Below are 22,705 nucleotides of genomic sequence, written 5' to 3'. Positions count from 1 at the left end.
TCCTAACCAGCTGGTGATTTATTCCTTACACAAACCTCACTCACCCGCTAAAGTGAGATATTGATCACCGAGTCAACTTTCCAGGAATCTCGAGTTTGCCAGGAACCACATGTACCCGGGGGCCGACCGACTGCACTTTGGTCTTATCATCCCGCCCCCGTGTCCTACCACACCTGCTCCGGTACAGTGCGTTGCGGGCAATCTACTCGGCCCGAAAAATCTCCCAGCTTCGCGGTCGGAAGGTACTTTATCCGGCCAGCTAAATGTAAGGCATGCGTTCAACATGACTCGAGGCCCAACAACGGTCGGTCCTTAATCGACACAGACGGAAACACTACAGTTCAAAACTCTGCAAGTCTCCGTCCGGTCTCAACTTCATTTAACACTTAGTTATACTATGACTTCATAGTCATCCAAGCAGATCCAGGTAACCACCTATAGCTCGCAGGTGACAGGAAATCACCCGACTTCTACCGGTCTAAGCCAGCTAAGCATTGACTCGACTGCGGATACCAGGGTAACAAGGATATAGTATAACAAAGGTAAACAAGGTATAATGCAGCAACGGTTGCAAACAACTCCTGAACGTAATGCATCAATTAAAGTAAAGCATTTAATTGATTAATTGCAAACCGGGAGAAAAATGCTCCGGGGCTTGCCTCTCTCGAAGGAGCTCGGACGGTGATCGGGGCACTCCGGAAGTTCCTCAACGTCCTCCTCGTCGGCTTCTGGCACTTCCTGCTGCTGCACCTCGAGCTGCTCCTCGGGCTCCTCGGGTATGACGACTGGGTTCTCGGTTTGCGATCCTGTATGATGCAATGCGTGAAAGTGATTATGCAAACGGTGCATCGAAGGAGATGAATGCAATGGATATGTTGAAATGCAAGGTAGTCAACATCATCGAAGAACTATACTACAAGCACATGTCATCTACTGCATTCTCTTCTACTACTAATATGTTAAGTTAACCTATCTTATGAAATGCTTCAAAGATACACCAAAGCTTTACGACTTTCTTAATCACACTTAAAGCGACACTGGCTTAAACCCTAGTTAATAATAGGTTTGAATAGCAACCTATGTTTCTGATGCTCCTAAAAATCTGAGAAAATTGCAGTAGCATACTACTACCCTAAACAGACTACCATAAAAATTTCATGGCATTTGGATAAGTAAACCATCCTACACAAAAATGACAAGCTATAGCATAAAAATGAGCATGAAATTACTTTGTACTATGAAAAGTGTCAAACAACAGAATTAGTATTTTTCCTAAGTTCTTAATAGCATATAGTGACTGTACAAAAATTACCACATGCATGTTTTATACAAAGTTTGCTCTCTAGCAAAAATAACAAAAATCAGTTATAAAAGGAGCTTGAACTACACCTCAAAATTTTTCCACAGCACATGCATGAAACATATTTTTCCTAAGGAGTACATGACACAAGAAGATTAACAAACTTGAAATCATATTTTTCTGAAGCCTATATATTTTTCTACATATTTTTCAAGTGATCAGCAATATTCATGATTAAATAAAGTTCTACAGAAAAGTATCTCAAAAATGACATGCATAATTTTTCCCAAGTAGATCTGGTGATAAGGAACCTAGCAAATTTTGTTTCAACAAATTTGGAACAAGTTTGATCATCCAAACATTTTTCAAACCATTCTTGATTTCAAATAACAAATAATAAATGGAAAACAATTCGCTTAAGTGTTGCTGGGCCGGCCCGAAGGGACCCGACGGCCCACGACACGACGCAGCCCAAGCCTGGCTCTCTTTGGCTCGGCGGCTGACACGCGGGACCCCCGTGTCAATGACACAAAACAGGGGAGACGGCACACGTCGGCGCGGCGATGATCGAGCTCGCCGACGGTGATCTCCCCGGCGAAACCGACGGCACCAACGTGACCTACGTGAAGAACCGCGTCGATTGGTACCCTAACCTTGCTCCCTACTGACCCCTAAGCACTCCAGCCACGGAGCGCGGCGGCTCGGCCATGGCGCACGGCGGTGCGCGGCCGCGTTCCGGCCAGACGGAGCCGGCGAGGACGGTGACACCATCACTCGAGCAATAGCGCGCGACGGAGAAGACAAAACAAGAGGTAGGGAAGGCAGAGAGAAGCTGTGCCGTGCTAGCCACGGTGAGCTCCAACTCCGGCGAGTTGCGGTGGCGGCGGGAACTCAATTAGGCCACTACCTTGGGTTATCCGGCTCGACGGTGAGATGGAGTAGCTAGGGGAGGTGAAGACGGAGCTGAGCGCTAACTGGAGGCGGCAACGACACGGAGGCGAGCGAGCTGAGCAGCGGCGACTCTCCCTGCGGCAATGGCGGAAGCGCGAGCTCGGCTCGGAGGGGACTGACGATGCGAAGGAGCGCGGGCGAACCAAATAGGCCAGCTGCGGGGCGCGTGGCGATGTCGTGGCAGCGACGGTCTGACCTGCGGGGGCTGCGACGGCGTACGGACTCCACTTGGCGCACTGGGCCTGACGGCGGTCGGCCACTCGGCCTGACGAAGACGATCATCAGACCCGCGATCAGAGCCTGACGACGCCATTTGACAACGTTCTTTCTACTAAACCGTGAAGTATTAGCTCATACCATCTACACAAGAGTGGTAGCTCTAAGTACCATCTGTAATTCATCTTAAATGATCAAGACCTAATTCGCAAAGGACAGAGAGTAAAATCATGTCAAAGTCGGGTTCAAGAAACTGAAAACTGAAACTTACACTTAGAAATTTCTAAGTGTTGAAATCAACCCAAATTCTGACTTGTGGGACCATTTTGAGCATGTTGTGCACATTTTCATGACTTGGTCACAAAATAACTTTTGTTCCTTATGTAATTTGCTACAACTTTGTTTTAGGTTGCTCTGACATGCAAACATTCCAAGTGGTACTTTTTAAACAGTCAAACCAAAAAGTCCTAGGGTCAAAACAAGTCAAACCATGATTTGAAATCTTAATTGGGCAAAATGATCAACTTGAACATTGTTCCTAATGACTTTCTAAGCATAGCTAAGATGTTTAACAATAGATTTAGCTATATCACACATTGGTCATACAATAATCAAGCACTAAAAGTGCTAAAATGATGAAAACACTTGAAATGATACATTTGTTTCAAAGTCATGTTTCCCATGTTTCAAGTGACATATGCTCATGAATTGATGAATGATGCTCATGAATATGAAATGCAAGTGCAATTAGGCAAGAATAACACCAGGGTGTTACAAAGGATTCTGGGAAGATCAGAGTCTGTATTGATTTTAGAGATCTGAATAGAGCTGCTCCAAAAGATGAATATCTTATGCCTATAGCCGATATGCTTATCAATGATGCCTTAGGACACCGGATTATTAGCTTTCTTGATGGTAATGCCGGTTATAATCAGATTTTCATGGCTGAGGAAGACATGTCTAAGACGGCCTTCATATGTCCTGGGTTTGTTGGTCTCTTTGAGTGGGTTGTGATGATGTTTGGGCTGAAGAATGTAGGTGCTACTTATCAAAGGGCTATGAATTTGATTTTCCATGATCTAATTGGGGTGATTATGGAGGTATACATTGATGATATTGTGATTAAATCGGCTGCCCATAAATCTCATTTGGCCGATTTGCGTCTTGCTTTTGAGAGGATGCGCCGCTATGGATTGAAGATGAACCCACTCAAATGTGCTTTTGGAGTATCGGCTGGAAAGTTCTTAGGCTTTATTATTCATGATAAAGGCATAGAGGTTGATCCCAAGAGGATAGAGAAGATCAAGAATGTTCAGGCGCCTACATGCAAGAGGGACTTGCAAAAGTTCTTAGGGAAGGTGAACTACTTGAGAAGATTTATTGCTAACTTGTCCAGGAAAATTATTCCTTTCACCCCCATATTAAAGCTGAAGGATGAATCTAAATTCACTTGGGGGGCAAAGCAACAAGAGGCATTTGAGAAAATAAAGGAATATTTGTCAACACCACCGGTTCTTCGTGCACCTAGAAGAGGAGTTCCTTTCAAATTATATATTGCTGCCGAAGAGAAGATAATTGGGGCTGTTTTTACTCAAGAAGACGAAGGTAAAGAATATGTGATTGCTTATCTTGGTCGCCGTCTTCTTGATCCTGAGACAAGGTATGCCCATATAGAGAAATTATGCTTATCATTGTACTTTGCTTGTGCTAAGATGAGACATTATCTTTTGTCTAGTGCATGTGTTGTTGCTTGCTAGGCCGTTGTGATAAAGCACATGTTATATCGGCCAATTCTTCGTGGAAGGATAGACAAATGGGCATACACACTAATAGAATATGACTTGACTTTTGAACCATTGAAAACATTGAATGGTCAAGATCTTGTTGATTTTATTGTTGAGCATGGTATTGATTTAGATGATAAAGTTAATTACCTTACTTTTACTCCATGGAAATTATACTTTGATGGATCAGTTTGTATAGATGGCCAAGGTGTTGATATTATTCTTGTTTTTCCTAATGGTGCTGAAATTGGGATGTCAAGCCGATTAGATTTCTCTGGTACCAACAATCAAACCGAATATGAAGCTTTATTATTCGGGTTGATCATGTTGCGGTCCATGGAAGTAAAACATGTTGAATCCTATGGTGATTCCTTGCTGGTGGTATAGCAAGTTGTTGGTGAATTTCAATGTTTAGAAGGATCACTAAGAGCTTGTCTTGATGTTATTGACTATTTTGCAGAATTCCGAATTCGTCATATTCCAAGGCATGAAAATCAAAAGGCCAACATGTTAGCTCAACAAGCATCTGGCTATTACGTCGATGGGCGTAATTTCCATATTCAAGAACAGTCGATGCATAAAAATTTCAATTTTTCCTATGCAGGTGCAGACCAGTCGGCTCAGCTGAAGCCCAGTCAGCTAAGCCGACTACCCTAGTCGGCCAAGCTGACACCTCCAAGTTGGCTCAGCCGACTCCCCTATGACCAGCCCGGTCAATTCGCCCGAGAAGCTACCAAATCTGCCTGATGTAACTTTCAGTGATGTTGAGGCCGATTTAGAAGATTGGAGGACTCCCTTGTTGAGATATTTACGTGATCCAAGTGCTAAGGTTGATAAAAGTGTTTGATGGAGCGCTTTCAAGTATGTGTTGCATAATGATAAACTCTATCGGAGAACTGCCGAAGACTTGTTGCTTAAGTGCTTGGGATCAGATCAGGCAAGAGTGGCTGTGGGAGAAGTCCATGAAGGCATTTGTGGTACGCATCAATCGGGCCCAAAAATGAAGTGGTTATTGCGTAGAGCCGGTTTTTATTGGCCTACTATGATGTCCGATTGCTTTCGTTACTATAGAGGATGCGAAGAGTGCCAGAAGTTTAGAAATATTCAGCTTGTGCCTGCTGCTATGCTTCATCCTATCATCAAACCATGGCCTTTTCGTGGTTGGGGGCTAGACTTCATTGGCCAAATACATCCCCATCTTCAAAGGGATACCGATTTGTGTTGGTTGCTATGAATTACTTTACTAAGTGGACTGAAGCAGTTTCTTTAAAGAATATGACTCACAAGGAGGTAATTGAGTTCATCACTGAGCATATTATTCATAGATTCGGCATCCCTCAAGCATTAACTACAGATCAAGGGACCTCGTTTGTGTCCAAAGAAGTGAGGGAATTTGCCAAATTATATAAGATCAAGTTGCTTAATTCATCTCCATATTATGCTCAAGCCAATGGCCAGCTGAGTCTAATAATAAGATTTTGATCAAGCTCATCAAAAAGAAGATTGAGGAGAATCCAAAGAGGTGGCATGAAGTTTTGTCTGAGGCTCTATGGGCACATCGTATTTCAAGGCATGGTGCTACAAAGGTTACTCCTTTTGAGTTAGTATATGGTCAAGAGGCCGTGTTGCCTATCGAGGTGAATTTGGATGCATATAGGCTTGCTAAACAAAATGATCTATCAGCTGTTGTGTATCATGATTTGATGATGAATAACATCGATGAGGTGACTGATATGAGATTAAAAGCTCTCAAGGAAACAGAGAAAGATAAAGCTTGAGTTGCCAAAGCATACAACAAAAAAGTCAAGAGCAAATCCTTCCAAGTGGAAGAATTAGTATGGAAAACCATACTACCAATTGGATCTAAGAGCAATCAGTTTGGCAAGTGGTCACCAAATTGGGAGCGTCCTTACAAAGTGATCAAAGTCATATACGGTAATTCTTATTTGCTAGAGACATTACAAGGTGAACGTCTCACAAGAGCAATCAATGGGAGGTATTTGAAAAGATACTTTTCAAATGTTTGGCAAGAAGCCTAAGTGCTCTCCGAACAATGGCCAATACATGTATCGCCCTTAGAATAAAAATGGCCGATGTATACATCGCCCTTAGTCGCTGAGCAGCCGATGAGATGGGTATCGTCGCTGCTTGGCTTTGTTTTGTTTGATTAAGTGTTTTCAGGTTTATGCATCATTCACCTGAAAATAGAGGGCATATGTTGACAAACAAAATTTTCTATTTTGTGAAGTTGTCAAAATATGGAACTGACTTCACCATTGCGTTCCTCTCGTTAAGACGGTCAAAAAACATATATGGAACGCCTAATTCGGAGTTTGGATGAAGTAGTTGTTCCCTCAAGAAAATCTCACCTTACCAGAACTTCTGACCCCTTGTCAGAACCTCTGATTTTCGCTTGGAGGTTCTGAGTTTGTGCGAAAATCAGAACTTCTGACCACCTATTAGAACTTCTGATTTTCGCCTAGAAGTGCTAGCTTTGTGCGGAAATCAGAACTTCTGACCCCCGTCAGAACTTCTGATGTTTGCCTGGAGGTGCTGGCTTTACGCGAAAATCAGAACTTCTGACCCCCTGTCAGAACTTCTGATTTTCGCAGTCTGAATCAGTGAGAGTCCAAACTCGATCCCAACTCTTCCAAACTCATGGGAAACTTGGAGATTAAGTCTTGGGGAGGTTTCCTACTGGGATAAGACCACCCCCTCTATATATATGAGATGATCATGGCCGATTGAGTTCCCATCTATCCAATCGTCATACAAACCAATCTATCAACTCCTTTTGCCCTAATTCCCCTCTCTCAACCCCTCTTGCTCTTTGTTGAGTTTTCTGGCGAGATTCAACGGCATCCTAGGCGACCTTGCTGGTCCTAGGAGATCCTCCCCGATGGGTCTTCCCGGGAGAAGTTCGAGAGCTTTTCCAGACGAGAACAGGTTCTACATCGGTCTCATCGGTCTCTAGATCGGTTTGATCGATTACGTCGCGTTCTTGCTGCGTTGCAGGTTGTGTGCAATCTCTTTGGGCGTCCAAGGCCCTGCCGGTGTGTTGGCTTGGGGTCATCTTCAACGTCAACAGAATCAAATTGATGTCCACCCTCACGTGTACTGGTGTATAAATGTCAAGAGTGAAGAAGATACGGTGGTTATAACGTACGAAAGGTCTTCTCTATCATGAGTATAATACTCCCTCCGTTCCAGTTTTGGGTTTTTTAGATTCATAGTTTTTTCTATGTACCTAGATATATATTATATCTAGATACATAATAAAATATATGCATCTACAAATGACAAAATGTCTTATAATTTGGAACAAAGGAAGTATAATATAGTCACAAAATGTAGCGTCACGTTCACGGTTCACACAAAAAAGAAAACAATAATCAACATTGCTATAGTATATGTATATGTACAATAGGGTACTATATAAAGTTCAAAGGACTCAAATGGTCAAAATTCTGGAACGGATCTGATGTGTTTATATAAAATAACTTTGAGTGATACGTGTAATGTTTTATTTTCGTTTTTCTTTTGAGAACGTGCGTGCGTGGCATGCGTTTCATTATTTGGTTCCGCTAGGTTTAAGGTGGTGGAATCAAGCAACATGCGTTAAATTCTGCGGCATATTTTGGTTTCAAATATGAATTGCTTTTACTTCCAAAAGTTGGGTTAATTCCTCTGGAATTCTGGCAGTAAAGCTCCGCTGCCTAGCATGAAAGGCCGGCAGTGCTGCGTGAGATCCAGTCCCAATCAAATCTTCTGTGACGGTAGAGACTAGAGACACAGAAAAAGGTTGTCCCCCAAGGTCCCAACATATGGCTACACCATGTATGTTGATCTTTGGACCGAATGGTAGCTAGGGATGGCCTTTATCTTCTGGACATGCCATGGTCGTCGTACCTATTTTTTCAGAAAAGTATAGCTAGCTATACTACTAGAAGAATTAGCTTACTTACCATCCTGAGCATTGAGAATTAGGTTATCTAATAACATGCTATCTCTGTTCTAAAAAACAATTTTTAGAATCACCGAAATCAAATTGCAAGTTTGATCAATTTTATAGGAAATAATAGTGAAGGCAGAATGCCAACTGACTTGAATTATGTTTACACAGGGATTACAAATATATAGAGCCTTAGCCTAGGAAGGCCAGGGGCTAAGCCCACATAGGGTGGCGCATAGCAGAGTAATTAGGAGTAACTAACACAATAACCAAGGAGACACTATGGTAATCTAACCCCCCCCCCCCCCCCCCCCCGCAGTCGGAACGTCACTAGAGCGGACATTCAGACTAGAACGAAATTCTTGAAACACAGAAGAAGGAAGACCCTTGGTGAAGACATTAGTGAACTAGGAGGTGGTGGGCACATGAAGCACACGGACAGCACCAATGGCAACGCGTTCTCGGACGAAATGGAGGTCGATTTCCACATGCTTGGTGCGCTGATATTGTATAGGGTTGGTGGAGAGGTAGACGGCGCTGACGTTGTCACAGTAGACGATGCAGGCGGAGTCGAGTGGGTGGTGTAGTTCCTGGAGAAGCTACCGCAATCAGGAAGCTTCAGCGACGCCGTTGGCGACAGCACGGTACTCTGCCTCAGTGCTAGAGCGAGAGACAGTGGGCTGTCGTTTAGAAGACCAGGAGATAAGGCTGCCACCTAGGAATACAACATAACTAGAGGTGGATCGGCGAGTGTCCGGGCAGCCAGCCCAGTCAGCATCAGTGTAGACGACGAGCTGTGTCGGAGAAGTCCGAGGAATAATGAGACCATGATCAAGAGTACCCTGGAGATAGAGGAGGATCCGTTTGGCAGCAACAAAGTGAAACTCCCGAGGATCGTGCATGTGAAGGCAAACTTGCTGGACGACATAAGCAATGTCGGGCCGGGTGAAGGTCAAGTACTGAAGAGCTCCCACAAGGCTACGGTAGGCTGTGGGATCAGCAACAGGAGGACCATCATCAGCAGAAGCCTTGGCGTAGGTATCAACAGGGGTGGAGCATGGTTTGTAGTCACTCATGCCATGGCGAGCCAGGATGTCTAGAGCATATTGGTGCTAGGAGAGAAATAAAGTGTCACCCCGTCGTTGGACTGCCATGCCAAGGAAGTGGTGAAGTGGGCCAAGATCCTTCATGGCGAATTCCTTCATCAGAGCATCAATGACCCGGCGAAGGAGCTGCTGGGAGGATGCAATGAGCACAATGTCATCCACATAGAGCAGCAAATAAATGGTCTCTGTACCGCGACGGTAAACAAAGAGAGATGTATCTGATCTTGCTTCAGTGAAACCCAGGGAGAGCAAGAATGAAGCAAAACGGCTATACCATGTACAGGGGGCTTGCTTCAAGCCATAGAGAGATTTGTTGAGCCTGCAGACGTGCTGAGGAAGAGCTGAGTTGGCGAACCCTGTTGGCTGAGAGCAGTACACTGTTTCTGAAAGAGTCCCATGGAGAAAAGCATTTTTGACGTCTAGTTGATGAATTGGCCAGTCCCGGGAATGAGCCAAAGTGAGGACTGTGCGAACAGTTGCAGGTTTGACAACGGGGCTGAATGTTTCATCGTAGTCAATACCGGGACACTGTGTAAAGCCACGAAGAACCCAACGAGCCTTGTATCTGTCCAGCGAGCCATCAGCGTGAAATTTATGTTTGAAAATCCACTTGCCTGTGACCACGTTGGCCTTGTCGGGGCGAGGAACAAGGTTCCAAGTGTGATTTTCCATGAGAGCAGCATATTCATCTTCCATGGCGCGACGCCAGTGAGGATCAGTAAGGGCGTCGTGGCAAGACCGGGGAATCGAGGATAGAGCCTCGGCGTGGAGATGGAGGTGCGACTGTATGTATCCAGACTTCCCACGGGTCATCATGCCATGAGTATTGTCGACCGGTGGGATGGGGACAGCACCAACAGGACGTGGAGGATCAGCTTTGATGAACTATGGTGGAGATGGGATGATGTTGGAGCGGCGAGGAGGAGCGGCAGCTGGTGGTGGTGTCGGCGGGGAAGGAGGAGCAGCTGGTGAAGGGCGTCGGGAGTAGACGTTGTTGAAACGGGAAGCAGGCAGGACCACAGGGGGCACTGGGGATGCTGCCAGAGGCGGCACAGGGGGTGCTGCTGGGGCCGGGGCAGCTGCCAGAGGCAGCACAGGGGGTGCTGCTGGTGCCGACGGGAGCACCTGGGAGGGCGCTGAAGGCACCGTTTGTGGCTGTTGTGCCACGGGCGGTGCGTGCCGAGGCGCGGAGAAGCCTGGTGGAGGAGGCCGGGACGCTGGCCCAGCCGGGCTGAGGGGCCAGAGCACCGATGATGTGTCATCAGGCAACTCGGACGCAGCCTGCGGCACGGTCTGCAGAGGGGCGTCGAGAGGCCGCACAGATGTACCTGCAGAAGGTGAAAGAGCTGGTAGAGGCTCACCATTAGTTAGAAAGTCAAGCTCTTCGGGAGGTGAGGTCCGGTGTCCAGAGAAAGGAAAAGTCATCTCGTCGAAGATGACATGACGAGAGATGATGACACGGTTGGAGGTGAGGTCGAGACACCGGTAGCCTTTGTGATCGGGGGAGTAGCCGATGAAGACACACAAAGTGGAGCGTGGGGCAAGTTTGTGGGGGGTGGTGGCAGTGAGGTTGGGATAGCAGGTGCACCAAAAAACTCGAAGTTCATGGTAGGAGGGTGGAGTACCATGGAGTGCGAAGAAGGGAGTAGTCATGTTGAGGGTCTTGGTGGGAAGACGGTTAAGAACATATGTGGCAGTGGAAAGGGCGTCGGCCTAGTAGGAGGGGGGCATGGACGCTTGGAAGAGTAGCGTGCGGATGACATTGTTAGTGGTGCGGAGGGTGCGCTTAGCTTTGCCATTTTGCTGAGAGGTGTAGGGACATGACATGCGAAGAGAGGCACCGTGAGAGAGGAAGAAGATGTGGGAGACAGAATTGTCAAACTCGCGACCGTTGTCACATTGGACAGATTTGATGGGGCACCCAAATTGAGTACGAACATACGCGAAGAAACTAGAAAGAGCGGAAAAGGTGTCCGACTTAAGGCGAAGTGGAAAGGTCCATAGAAAATGAGAAAAATCATCAAGGATAACTAAATAATATTTGAATCCAGATACACTGAGAACAGGCGATGTCCATAAATCACAATGTATCAGATCAAATGGTTTGGAAGCCCTCGACGAAGAACTAGTAAACGGAAGACGCACATGACGTCCTAGCTGACAGGCATGGCATAAATGGTCGTCAGCAGGCTGACTGCAGGCGATCGAAGAAGAGTGAGTGAGGCATTGAAGAGCTTCCTTGCCGGGGTGACCAAGACGGCGGTGCCAGATGGACGATGAAGGAGTGGCGACAAGAGTGCAGGGAGCAGAAGGCGTCGATGGTAGCTACAAGGTGTAGAGGGGCCCGAGCTGTTACATCGAAGGAGGACGTTCCTGGTACAAAGATCCTTCACAGAAATGCCAGAAGGGTCAAACTCAATAGAAAAATGATTATCAGTAGTGAATTGGTGAACTGATAAAAGGTTTTTAATAATGCCCGGAGCAAGAAGAACATTGTTAAGGCGAAAAGGACCGGGAATGATCGAGTAGCCAGTGCCAACAACAGGGAGAGTGGCACCATTACCCACCACGATGGAGGGGGGAAAGGGGGAAGAGGATGTGCGGGTAACAATACCAGGGTTGGAGGCGCCGGAGTCGAAAACCCAGTCCGTGCTGTTCGGTGGAGTGGGTGGAGTGAGCGAGACGGTGCTGAAAGCCTGGGCGAGGGAATGAGGATCCCAGGGAGACCACACTGGAGGTGGCGCATGAGGAGTAGGTAGCAGCGGCGGTGAGTAGAGGCCCGGCCCTGGTGGAGGTGCCAGGTAGCCAGGGGAAGGCATGCCAGCCATCATGGCGTGCTGCTGAGGAGGAGGGACGCCGGCGCGTGCTGGTGGAGTGCGAGGACCGCCAGGCGTGGGGCCGGGCCACATGTGAATGGATCCGGACCACGGGTTGTAGAGGGACGGCCACTAGGGGCCGCCTTGGTTGCCCTGGTTGCGCTCGCCGCGGCGACGCCGGCCACGGCCACTGCCTGAAGAGCCCCTACCGGTAGGGAGCATGCCCTGAGGATGAGGGGGGTGCGGAGAGGCAGAACTGGGTGCCGGCGCAGTGGAGGGCGACCTACTTGATGAGGAGGCGAAAAGGGCAGAAGGAGCCGCTGAGGGCTGCACCATGTTGAGCTCGGCGAGACGAAGATCAGTGCGGACGTCCGCAAACGGAGGGAACGGCTTCTGCCGAGTGATGAGTTGAGCCATGAACTGGAACCGCTCATTGAGGCCCCGCAGGACGTTCAGCACCAGTGTGCGGTCGTTGAGGGGTTCACCAAGATCAGCGAGGGCGTCAGACATGCCCTTCATCTTGTGGCAGTAGTCATCAACGGAGAGATCGCCTTGAGAGAGGTTGCGGAATTCAGCATCAAGGAGCAAAGCCCGAGACTCACGGTTCCCCAGGAATTGCTGCTCAACCCCGAGCCAAGCCACCCGAGCAGTGACACCGTCGTGCTCGTGGATGATGTCGAGGAGGTCGGTGGAGATGCTGTTGAAGATCCAGGAGACGACCACGCAGTCCATGCGGTACCAGACTGGATCGGTGGGGCGGGAATCGTCGCTGAGGACATGGTCCTTCAGGGAGTACCGACCAAGAGCAAGGAGAAGGTAGCCACGCCACTTGGAGTAGTGGGGGGACTTGAGGTCGAGGACGATGGGTACCAGATACTTGATGTTCTGGACGGCGCAGGCCTGGCTGTGCAGGTGCGCAATAGCAGCAGCCTCAGAGGAGACAGAGTGCTCGTCGTCGTCGTGAGCTTCATCGTCGTGGATGGCCTCTAGACGAAGTCGCTCCCGGATGGCAGCCGCTTGCGCCTTCAGGGCGTCGGCCTGTGCGCGCTCCTTGGACAGGGTGTCGGCAGCAGCACGGACGTGCTCCTGGGCGGCGACGGCGGACTTGAGAAGGTCCGCCTCCTTCTGGAGCTGGACGGCGCGCTCGGTGTTGGCTGCTCGAGTGGCGGTGGCTTCTTCCTCGAGCCGCAGGGCGGCCGCGGTGGCATCGTCGCGCAGCAGGGCCGCGTTGGCGGCAGTAGCAGCGGCTGCGGCAGCCGAGGCGCCGGTGCTGGAATCGCTGGTGAGAGGAGGCGGTGCGGCGGCTAAAGCGGCCATGGGCGCGAGCGGAAGCAGAGGAGAGGAAGGGGTGGAAGCAGAGGAGAGGTGGGCGGGAGAGGAAGGGTCGACACAGGACCCGAATTAGACGTCTGATACCATGAAGCCAGAATGCCAACTGACTTGAATTATGTTTACACAGGGATTACAAATATATAGAGCCTTAGCCTAGGAAGGCCAGGGGCTAAGCCCACATAGGGTGGCGCATAGCAGAGTATTAGGAGTAACTAACACAATAACCAAGGAGACACTACGGTAATCTAACAAATAGCATCGCTTATGATACTAAAGAAATACGTTATGAAAATATATTTCATGATATATCTAGTTATACTAATTTGGTGTCATAAATATTGGTGTATTTTTTCTCTATAAATTTGATTAAACTTGAAATTATTTTACTTAGGATCACTCTAAAAGTTATTTTATTTTGAGACAGAGGTAATACATTATGATTATGAAAGTAGGCTTGTTTCCTCTTTTTTAGCTGAGCACTTGGTTTTAATCACAGGGCCATAAGTGGCTGCTGAGTAAAAAAAAAAACTCGGCTGCCTATATTCATCTATACATATGGTCCCGTACGTGCCGTGCAGCAGCATCAAAGCCCGGCAATGCTGCGTGAGCTATAGTCCCAATCAAATCATCTCCACGACGAAGGGACCCAGAAAAGGTAGTCCCGGTCAACGTCATGGCTTGCAAGATGTGTTGATCTTAGAACAGGATGCAAGCTAGAGCCAGGTCCAGTCTAGCGAGTAGAACAGGATGGCAGCTAGAGCTAGGTCCAGTCTAGCGAGATCGAGATGGCCTTGATTTATCTTCTGGACATACATGGTGTGGACAAATTCTAAGCAATTAGTTGTCGTCGTCTAACTTTGTAGTTGAAAACGTATGTTTTTATCAATCGGTGGTAGGCTTGTGTAATTATTTTAGTGATTTTCAGTTTAACTATGTATATGCTCTTTCTTCGAGGTACGTCGAGGGATTCTAAAAAAAATAGAATATTATAGATTAAGAGTTTTTCTGGCAAAATAATCAGTATAAGAAAAAAATATAGACTTAAAATGAGGTTTAGCGTGCCAACCTAGGGAACAAGGATGGTTAAGAATTCAGAATCTAGATTTATAAGCGTCTCCTCAGTGAATGGTTATACACACTTTGTCATGAAGATAGAACGTGACACGAATTATTGCAAAATAAGTACCTAAAAAATAAAACACTTTCTCAAGTTCATAAGAAAAAGCTGAGGATTCTCATTTTTGGATGGGCTTAATGGCGACGAAGGATCAATCCTTAAGCTACAAATTGTGTAGATTAAGGGTGGGTTCCCTAAGCTACAAATTCCCGAATTTGTTCAACATAGTTCACAAAAAATATGCAACAATAGCCGAAGTATTCAACACTGTTCCCCTTAGTAATCTGATTGCAAGTATGACAGAATGTAAACTTACAAGCAGAGAAGGATACTATCATATGGACTTTAAGTAAAAGTGTTAGTTTTATAGTTAGGTTGATGTATAGATACCTAATTACTAATGACATCATGGTAATACAGGAAATTTGGAGAGTAAAAGTACCTCTTAAAATTAGGATATTTCTTTAGTTCCTCAAAAAGACGTAATATTAACTAAAGACAACCTAACTAAAAGAAATTGACAAGGAAACAAATATTGTTGTTTTTGCAGTAATTTTGAAACTATTCAACATATCTTTTTTGAGTGAAATATGCTAAATTCCTTTGGCGTGCGTTGCATATGGTGTTTGAACTTCCCCCACCGCGAACTGTGGCAAACCTTTTTAGGAATTGGTATAAGCAGTGTGGAAAAGATTTAAGCTTGTTATTACTAGTAGGGGTGGCCACCTTCTATTGGTCCTTATGGCTCACTAGAAATGATAGTGTTTTTCACAAGTACAGTCTAAAATATTTTTGCAAGTCTTATTCAGGACACATTGCTTCTGGTTTTGAGGTCAATTGCAGCGAGGTGAAGATAAGAAAGAATGCATCTAAAATGCCTGTCAGACCTATAGACATCGGCTCTAGGTTTTTTTTCCTCCTATGGATGGCCCACTATGTCTAAGATGGCCCACTGTGTCTAAGATTACGAACTGATTTTCTATTATTTTTGTGAGTCTGCTTTAAACATGAGTGTGAGAACTTCTTTTGTAATAAGGTGGTCTAATTCCTCACTTGTGAGCAAGGATGAAGCTGAACATTTATTCCATTATTAAAAAAACTCATAGTAATAAGATTGTAAGATACTAGGTGAATACCCCGTGCGTTGTCACGGAAATTGCTGATGATTTAGAATAAAATTACTTATACAAAGGGATCAACAATTATAAGTTAATGTTAGTGGATGACGTGGCACGCTAATGTGGACAACTAAATGCATGTTAGTGGATGATGTGTCTTGCTGACATGTAGATCATAATTGCAAATGCTAGTTGGTCATAAATGCATCCGATAGTGGATTGATTAGGTGGACAACTTGCATGTTTAGAGAAATAGCTAGTGGGGTTTAGATTTATAGAGTTTATAGATTCCTTCCGTTTTGATATACATAGGGGAAAATATATTTATCATAAGTTAAAACATACTCAGAACAATAGAAAATCTATCATATTTCAGGGCAGATAGGGTATCAGTTTGGCTTGGTTGAGGATTTGCGGCAGGTTCACCAAGATGGCAAGGTCCTCACTTCCTTACTCGATATCCAACGAATTGACAAATTATCCACGATTTGCTTTTGGTATGGAAAAGGATATAAATGGGAGGGTTTTTTGTTGGTGTTGTATTAATTAGATTCTTATACTTAAAAAAGGCATGGGCCACAAGTTAGGCCGAAATGTTTCTCTCCAACCTTCCAATGGCTGACGTACGCGTAGGCTGGACGCAAGGTAAATTAGGACCTTGAAAAAGATCGGACAGTAGATTTTCTTTACGCTGTCGTGGACACTGGACAGCCTCTCCACGCGCGGAGCTCAGCTGATTTGCAGAGAGTAACATGTCAGCGCTGTGTACATATTCCAGTTTTTATAACTGCGTCATGAGAATGTCAGGGGAAAAATACAAAAGCTGGAATCACCAACTGGAATGAATGTCCCCCTATCCAAGCCTCTCTGATCACCAAGGGGATCAGCAAGCCTGGATCCAACCAAACAAACAACGCAAGCCAACCGAGGCTGCTAAACATGTTCACTTAATGATAACACAATTGCCATCTTCTGCACCCAGCTTCATTATATATATATAGATACAAGATTTCACTTATATTTTTGTCTAGTTTTTTTTTTCCTGCCGGTGCCCAATTATTTATGTCAATCTGGTCAATAGCAGCACAATTATGCAGTTCCTTTGCAACTTTTCTGATAAATGATCCAGCAACGACTGAATAATTCCTTTGCAACTTTTCTGATAAATGAGAATCTCCAGAACATGCAGTTCTTTGCTGTAGTTGTTTATATCCACCAGCCTACCACAAATAATTGGGCACCGGCAGCAAACCTAGACCACCAAGTCAGCATTTTTGCAATGTCGTCATGAAAGCCAAAACAGTGACCTTCAGTTCACACATGGCCATGGGATGGATGAGCTGAGTTATTGATGAGCCAGTACGGCATGGATGCATATATGCCTTTCATCCCCTACCACCGAAACCTAACACGCATGCATCCTGGTGTTGCCTTGATGTGCTTATCTGAAAACAATGCCTGCCTGCCTGCCTGCCTACCATAACAAAGCAAGGTTGCTCTCAGTTGCCTAATCATTCACGTACATACAGTGGACCTTCAGAACTGTTACTACCCAAGTCTTTCTTAGATGATTTGCAGTCAAGCAGTGTCACTTCAAATCTTTGATGAATGAACTCAAGAATTATTGGGCTGTGTGATGTACGAGTAGCCTATTCTTTGGGTTTCCTCTGCAGAATTATCATGGTTCACATGTTTAATTCACAACATGTCTGTTCAAAAATATTTCACAACATGTGAAGGAGAAATAAAATAATAAAAGATATGGGAGAAATTGCAGGAAAGTGACTACCACATCTTTCATTATTTGCCAATGATGCATGCACCTTGTGCCTTCATGGATTTTACAAGCACAGCATCTGCAGATCTCCACACATAAAGGATCACCGACCTGTCACCACACAGTATCCATGGATGGAGACCCATTATATTACTCCTACTTCTAGAAGACCCTTAGATTGTGGCAGGCCTGCAGGCTCGCCCTGTTCGTTTGGGCTTGTTTGACTGATAAGCCATGGCTGAAAGTACTGTTGGCTGATTTGGTGTGAGAGAAAAATATTGTTCGTTGGCTAAAAAAATACGGCTTATAAGCCAAACAAGCCCAAACGAACAGGGCGAGCCAATGCCATCATATCTTTAGACTTTAGACTATGGTAAGTAACTTAAATATTCTCAGTAAACTAGGAGTATCTATAGAAGGGATGTGCACTTCAGAAAGATGTTAAGGGTGTGTGTAACTAACTTATCCTTGTCTTGTTTGGTTTGATGCCCAAGAGTGGTGCCACATATGTGACATGTTGTCTTACCAAACTTTGTCAATTTTGGTTTTGTTCCAATGCCAAAATGTTGGCAAGGTGGCCCCTTCTGTCCATCCAGTTCATTTTGAAACCAAAGTTTGGTTAAAACCTATGCAACTACCTTGGCAAGGACTTCATGTGCTAGTGCTGCATTTGAGCACAAACCAAACATGCCAAAAATATCCTATATACAAGATGACCATCTATCTTTTGGGTCCAAGCTAGTGATGAAACAATTGTATATCCCTTTGTGTATTATATTGAGCCTCCAACTGAACAAATTGTTGTAGTGTGAGAAAAGCATCAGTGGATACCTCCCCACAATAGCTGGCAATTTGCAAGTTTGCATGGTTGGTATCTTTTATCTTGGCATAGATGTCTCAATCATATCTAGGTTCCCTTCCACTAGGCTGTACAAGGAAGAAGAGTTCAGCTCCCAGTTTGGTCCTGGGATGCAGCTTTGGACAGGACCTTTGTTTCTCTAGCTTTTCCTGCCTAATCTAGTGCATAAAGGCATCCAACTTGCCATGCCATCTTTCATATGTCAGCTCAGGAAACTTTTCTGCATAATAATACTGGATGCTTTTTCTGCGTCTTAGCTAAGCATGCATGTCCCTCTCCGTGCTGCTTTTTGGGATGGATCACTGAATAGGATCATGGATACAGCATCTCGAATATGCAACTGTCTTGTTTATTTATTCATATGTACTATTCTGTATAAATTCTGTAAAACTGGTTTAGAGTGAAAAACAAAGGGCTTAGATTCAGATTAGTGAAGCACCTGCTGTTAAAACTTCAAACTAACCACTGTACTCAACCAAAGCTACAAAAGTCTACTTACAAGCAGGTGAGGCTGCACTGATGACATTTCAGATTTTTTTTCAGTTTCTTGCCTACCAAATTCGCCTTTGAAAATTGAAACAGGAGACATCAAAATCAATGCCATTGCTCATCAGTACAGAGTTGCTCTGTGCAAGGTGTCGGTAAGCAATATAACTCTGTCACAGTAACTTTGTTTTGTTAACTGCTGGTGAAGATTGCTGTCAGCCATCCTCATCACAATTCACAAGGCTGGCCCTCAGATCTCCCTGATCATGGTTCATGGTGGCGGCACCGACATGCACAGTTTTCCTTATCAGCAAGCAGATCGATCGGTGCTCTGTTCCCATGCCAACACACCATGATCGGTGATCGGTGATCTTATCACTAAACGCTAAACAGGATTTGCTCCTGTGAGAGAACCAGGTCAAGGCTGGTCTGAACGTTCGGTAGTGCCATCCTGCGCGATGCCATGGACGCCCTCGAGCTTACTGTCTCCATCTCCGGCACAGTGCTCAGCCTGGCCGCCTCCATCGTCGGAGCTGCACCCAGAGCCCTGGAACCGCACCGGCTCTTCGTCGGCCTGGAACGTGATCTCCTCGAACCGGCCGTGCATCTCCGCGCACCGGCAGCCACGCCGCGCCGCCGCCGCCGCCGCCGCCGACATGTAGTCGTCCAGTGACCCGGCGGAGGACGCGCTGGACCGGCAGTTCTTGCAACGATCTGCAGCGCCTGACGTGCCCGGACCGCCGCCGTCGTCGTCGTCCATGCCAGGTCCCGGCCTCCAGTGCGGCAGCAGCGCGGCGACCGCGCCGTCGATCATCTCGGCGATGTGCGTCACCTCGTGGTCGGTGATGTCCAGCTCCGCCACCATCTCGGTGGCCACGCTCAGCGCCGTGTCCGCGTCCGCGTCGAACGGGAAGTAGATGTTCCGGACCCTCCCTGTACGTGGCACCACAAGAAATTGAAATTCCGTAGAACACAATTAATAAATAATCTTATACGGACAAGAAAATTAATTTCTCGCGTTGAAAACAAGATCCTAAAAATATCAACTTTCAATGGTCAGAGATGGAGTGTCATCACCTGTGCCATCTTTGTCGGCGATGCGCAGCCGGAGGAAGATGCTTCCGTCCTCCATCCTCTTGCCCTTGATGGTGATGTCGACGCCAGCGACGTGCAGCTCGTCGTCCTCGTGCTCGTTGAACAGCTGGTCGATGCCTTGGAACATGGTCCCGTCATCGTCGTCCTCACAGTCGTCGTCCCATCTGTCGCCGCCGCCACCATTCGACACCACCCCGTTGCTCGCCGTGGAGCCATTGCTACCGGCGTTGTGGTGGTGGTCCAGGCACGCCGGCTGGTGCAGGTAGTTGTACATGGCGATGTAGTCCGCGTCGTCCCCGTACCAGAGGCCGTCGTCTTCCAGCTGCAGGAACGGGTCGCCGAGCAGCTCCGCCGCGCTCGGCCGCCGCGACGCCGGCGCCAGGCACTTGTCGATGAACCGCCTCACCTCGGGGTCTTTCACCTTGTACAAAGCCGCCGGCTTTATCCCCTGACCGACCAGAGACAGACAGCAGAGACGCCGGCCGGCCAGCCACCATGATTAATCGATCGATTGATGAAAAAAAGGGAAAAAGGAATTGTAAATGGTAATGATGATGTATAGAAGGAAGCTTGAAATTTCTTACGGAGGTGACCTTCTTGTAGATGTGCACGGGGTGGACGCACTCGCTGTAGGGGTACTCGAGGGTGACCATCTCGAGGACGCACATGCCGAAGGAGTAGACGTCGGCGCGCTCGTCGTAGTCTTCCGCGTACACCTCGGGCGCCATGAACTCCGGCGTGCCGACCACACATCGCGCCGGGTCCCCGCGGCCGCGGCGCCGGACCACAGCGGCGAGGCCGAGGTCGCCGATCTTGACCTGGCCCTGGCTGCCGTTGACGAAGATGTTGTCGCACTTGAGGTCGCGGTGGATGATGCCGCGCGCGTGGAGGTAGCCGAGGCCCTCGAGGATCTGGCGGCACCAGCGCCTGACCGCGGCGGCGCTGGCCCGCGGGTGCCGGCGCCGGTACTGCCGCAGCGTGCCGGAGGTGAAGAGCTCGGTGACGAAGTTGACGGCGGCGCGGCGGGGCCGGGGCGCGGTCGCGTCGGCGTTGGCGGCGTCGACCCAGGAGGCGTGGAGGCGCATGACGGCGCGGTGGCGGAGCGACTTGAGCAGGTGGATCTCGCCGTACAGCCGCTCCAGCTCCCCCGGCCCGCGCAGGAAGTCGTGCAGCTGTACCTGGTTCCACGCCACCTCCATGCCCCGGTGCTCGTCGAAGGCACGGTACCTGGTTGGGCGACGTCGTCGGCGATGCATGGTCGCCATGGCATGGACACACGCGGAAACAGCAATCAGTCCCACGAAGCTAGCAGTGATCGACGACGACGCTTGTTAGAGTTAGGATTGATGACGGCGATGATCATAGTATCTTACACTGTCTTTGAGGATCCCTTGCCGAGAATCTCGTTGTACTGCAATCAGTCGGTGGTTGGAACAGAGGAGGGGAAACAAGATTTATTAGTACCACGATCGACCACGACAGCATGGCGAAAGAAGAAGACGACGAGCAAGGAAGAAGAAGACGAGCAGATATCGATCGACCTTACCCTGCCATACCTCCCGGTAGGATCGACCTCCGCGTAGCCCGGGTCCGGGAAGAGATCCTCAGCAGCAGCGCCGTCGCCATTGCTCTGCACCTGCAGAGCTCCCATCATCCTCTTCCTCTGCTCTGCTAGGTACACTGCTACACTGCACGGCACCGCACCTCAACTATGCACCTGTCCTCCAGGCCCTGCTCCTCGCCCTCGCTTATGCTAGTATTCTTCTTCTTCTTGTGCCGTACAGGTACAGGCGGAGGAGGAAGAAGACGTGGCACGCGGTGTGGGATCTCGAGGGCATGGCATGCGATGCGAGACGAGGACGAGGAGGAGGTGGAAGAAGCAGAGGCACACGCCTCTCTGTCGCTAGGCTTTTAAATAAATGTATGTATCCCGGGTAGGGTAGCGATGAGGAGCAGTGATCCGCGCGGTGTGGCGGCCGCGGGATGGCGACGAGGAGACCGAAGAAGGAAGCTCTGGCTGCCACCGCCGCGGCCGATATGGTGGTCGGCTCACGGCGTGGAATCCCGTAGCCGGCCGAGACCTCGTGCAGGTGGTGCAGGTGCAGTAACAAGAATTTAGCCCGTTCGTTTCTCTTATAATCCGTATTTTTTTAGTTTATTTTTTAGCCAAAATAATATTTTCTCTCATGATAAATCAATCGAAACAGTATTTTGATTTATTTTTTGAGCGAAACCAACGAGAGCCAGCTTGGATTGGTTCAATCGGGGACGCCGTACGCAATTGTTTTTACCGAGGTTGGGTGTAGATCTCCATGGTCAGCTCCTCTGCACTTCACTAGTTTATTCATTCAATTTATTTATATTTTTATTTATATATACAGCGTACGTACCAAAACTAACAAAGGGTAAGCCAATTACACTTTGTCATTACACCCGATCCCCATGAGCTTATATTTAATTATTACATTACTCTGTCAAAGGGCAGCAGTCTCGTTGATACGATACGGTTGAGCAACCAAAAGTCATACTAGTACCAAATTACTATGCCAGAGTTGAGGAAAATGCGCCCCCAGGTACCCGCTCCGTTCCTCTGCCGTGCTCCGATCCTAGCTCGGACTTCCGGTGACACCAGGAGCTCCGGAATTGACCCGATGTACCCTGGCCTGGACCTGGATGGTACGCGTACGCTAGGTCGCTACCGGCCTCTGCCTGCCTGGTGCTGGCTGCTCCTCTCCAGTCTCCTCTCCTCCTCGCCTGCTGGGCGGGATGCTGCTGCACGTACGAGATGTTGAGATG

At 47.6% G+C, this 22,705-nt stretch overlaps 3 protein-coding genes across 6 annotated transcripts; all 3 read right to left on the bottom strand.

The window, feature by feature from the left end:
• Positions 1-8,811: 8,811 nt before the first annotated feature.
• On the bottom strand, positions 8,812-9,279 carry LOC136542924 (uncharacterized mitochondrial protein AtMg00810-like). The gene has a single exon (XM_066535537.1). The coding sequence runs from the start codon at positions 9,277-9,279 to the stop codon at positions 8,812-8,814; it is 468 nt and encodes a 155-aa protein (XP_066391634.1).
• Positions 9,280-12,257: 2,978 nt separating this feature from the next.
• On the bottom strand, positions 12,258-13,442 carry LOC136542923 (uncharacterized). The gene has a single exon (XM_066535536.1). The coding sequence runs from the start codon at positions 13,440-13,442 to the stop codon at positions 12,258-12,260; it is 1,185 nt and encodes a 394-aa protein (XP_066391633.1).
• Positions 13,443-18,773: 5,331 nt separating this feature from the next.
• Positions 18,774-21,866, bottom strand: LOC136541227 (probable serine/threonine-protein kinase WNK3). Of its 4 annotated transcripts, none has more exons than XM_066532997.1 (5): positions 21,456-21,866; positions 21,283-21,320; positions 20,503-21,136; positions 19,892-20,357; positions 18,774-19,747 (listed from the first exon to the last, which is right to left on the bottom strand). In XM_066532997.1, exons 1-5 carry the CDS (start codon positions 21,561-21,563, stop codon positions 19,233-19,235), a joined length of 1,761 nt encoding a protein of 586 aa, XP_066389094.1. In that variant the 5' UTR covers positions 21,564-21,866; the 3' UTR covers positions 18,774-19,232. The 4 variants fall into 4 exon arrangements, with proteins under 4 accessions (XP_066389094.1, XP_066389095.1, XP_066389093.1 ...); XM_066532998.1 differs by having other exon boundaries at positions 20,494-21,136; positions 21,451-21,864; XM_066532996.1 differs by having other exon boundaries at positions 20,494-21,136; positions 21,456-21,864.
• Between the last annotated feature and the right edge of the window lie 839 nt (positions 21,867-22,705).

This window comes from Miscanthus floridulus, chromosome 3 (assembly GCF_019320115.1).
Source record: "Miscanthus floridulus cultivar M001 chromosome 3, ASM1932011v1, whole genome shotgun sequence".
NCBI lineage: Eukaryota > Viridiplantae > Streptophyta > Magnoliopsida > Poales > Poaceae > Miscanthus > Miscanthus floridulus.
Note: the sequence above shows the minus strand (reverse complement) of the source record. Positions and strands in the feature narration are given on the sequence as shown.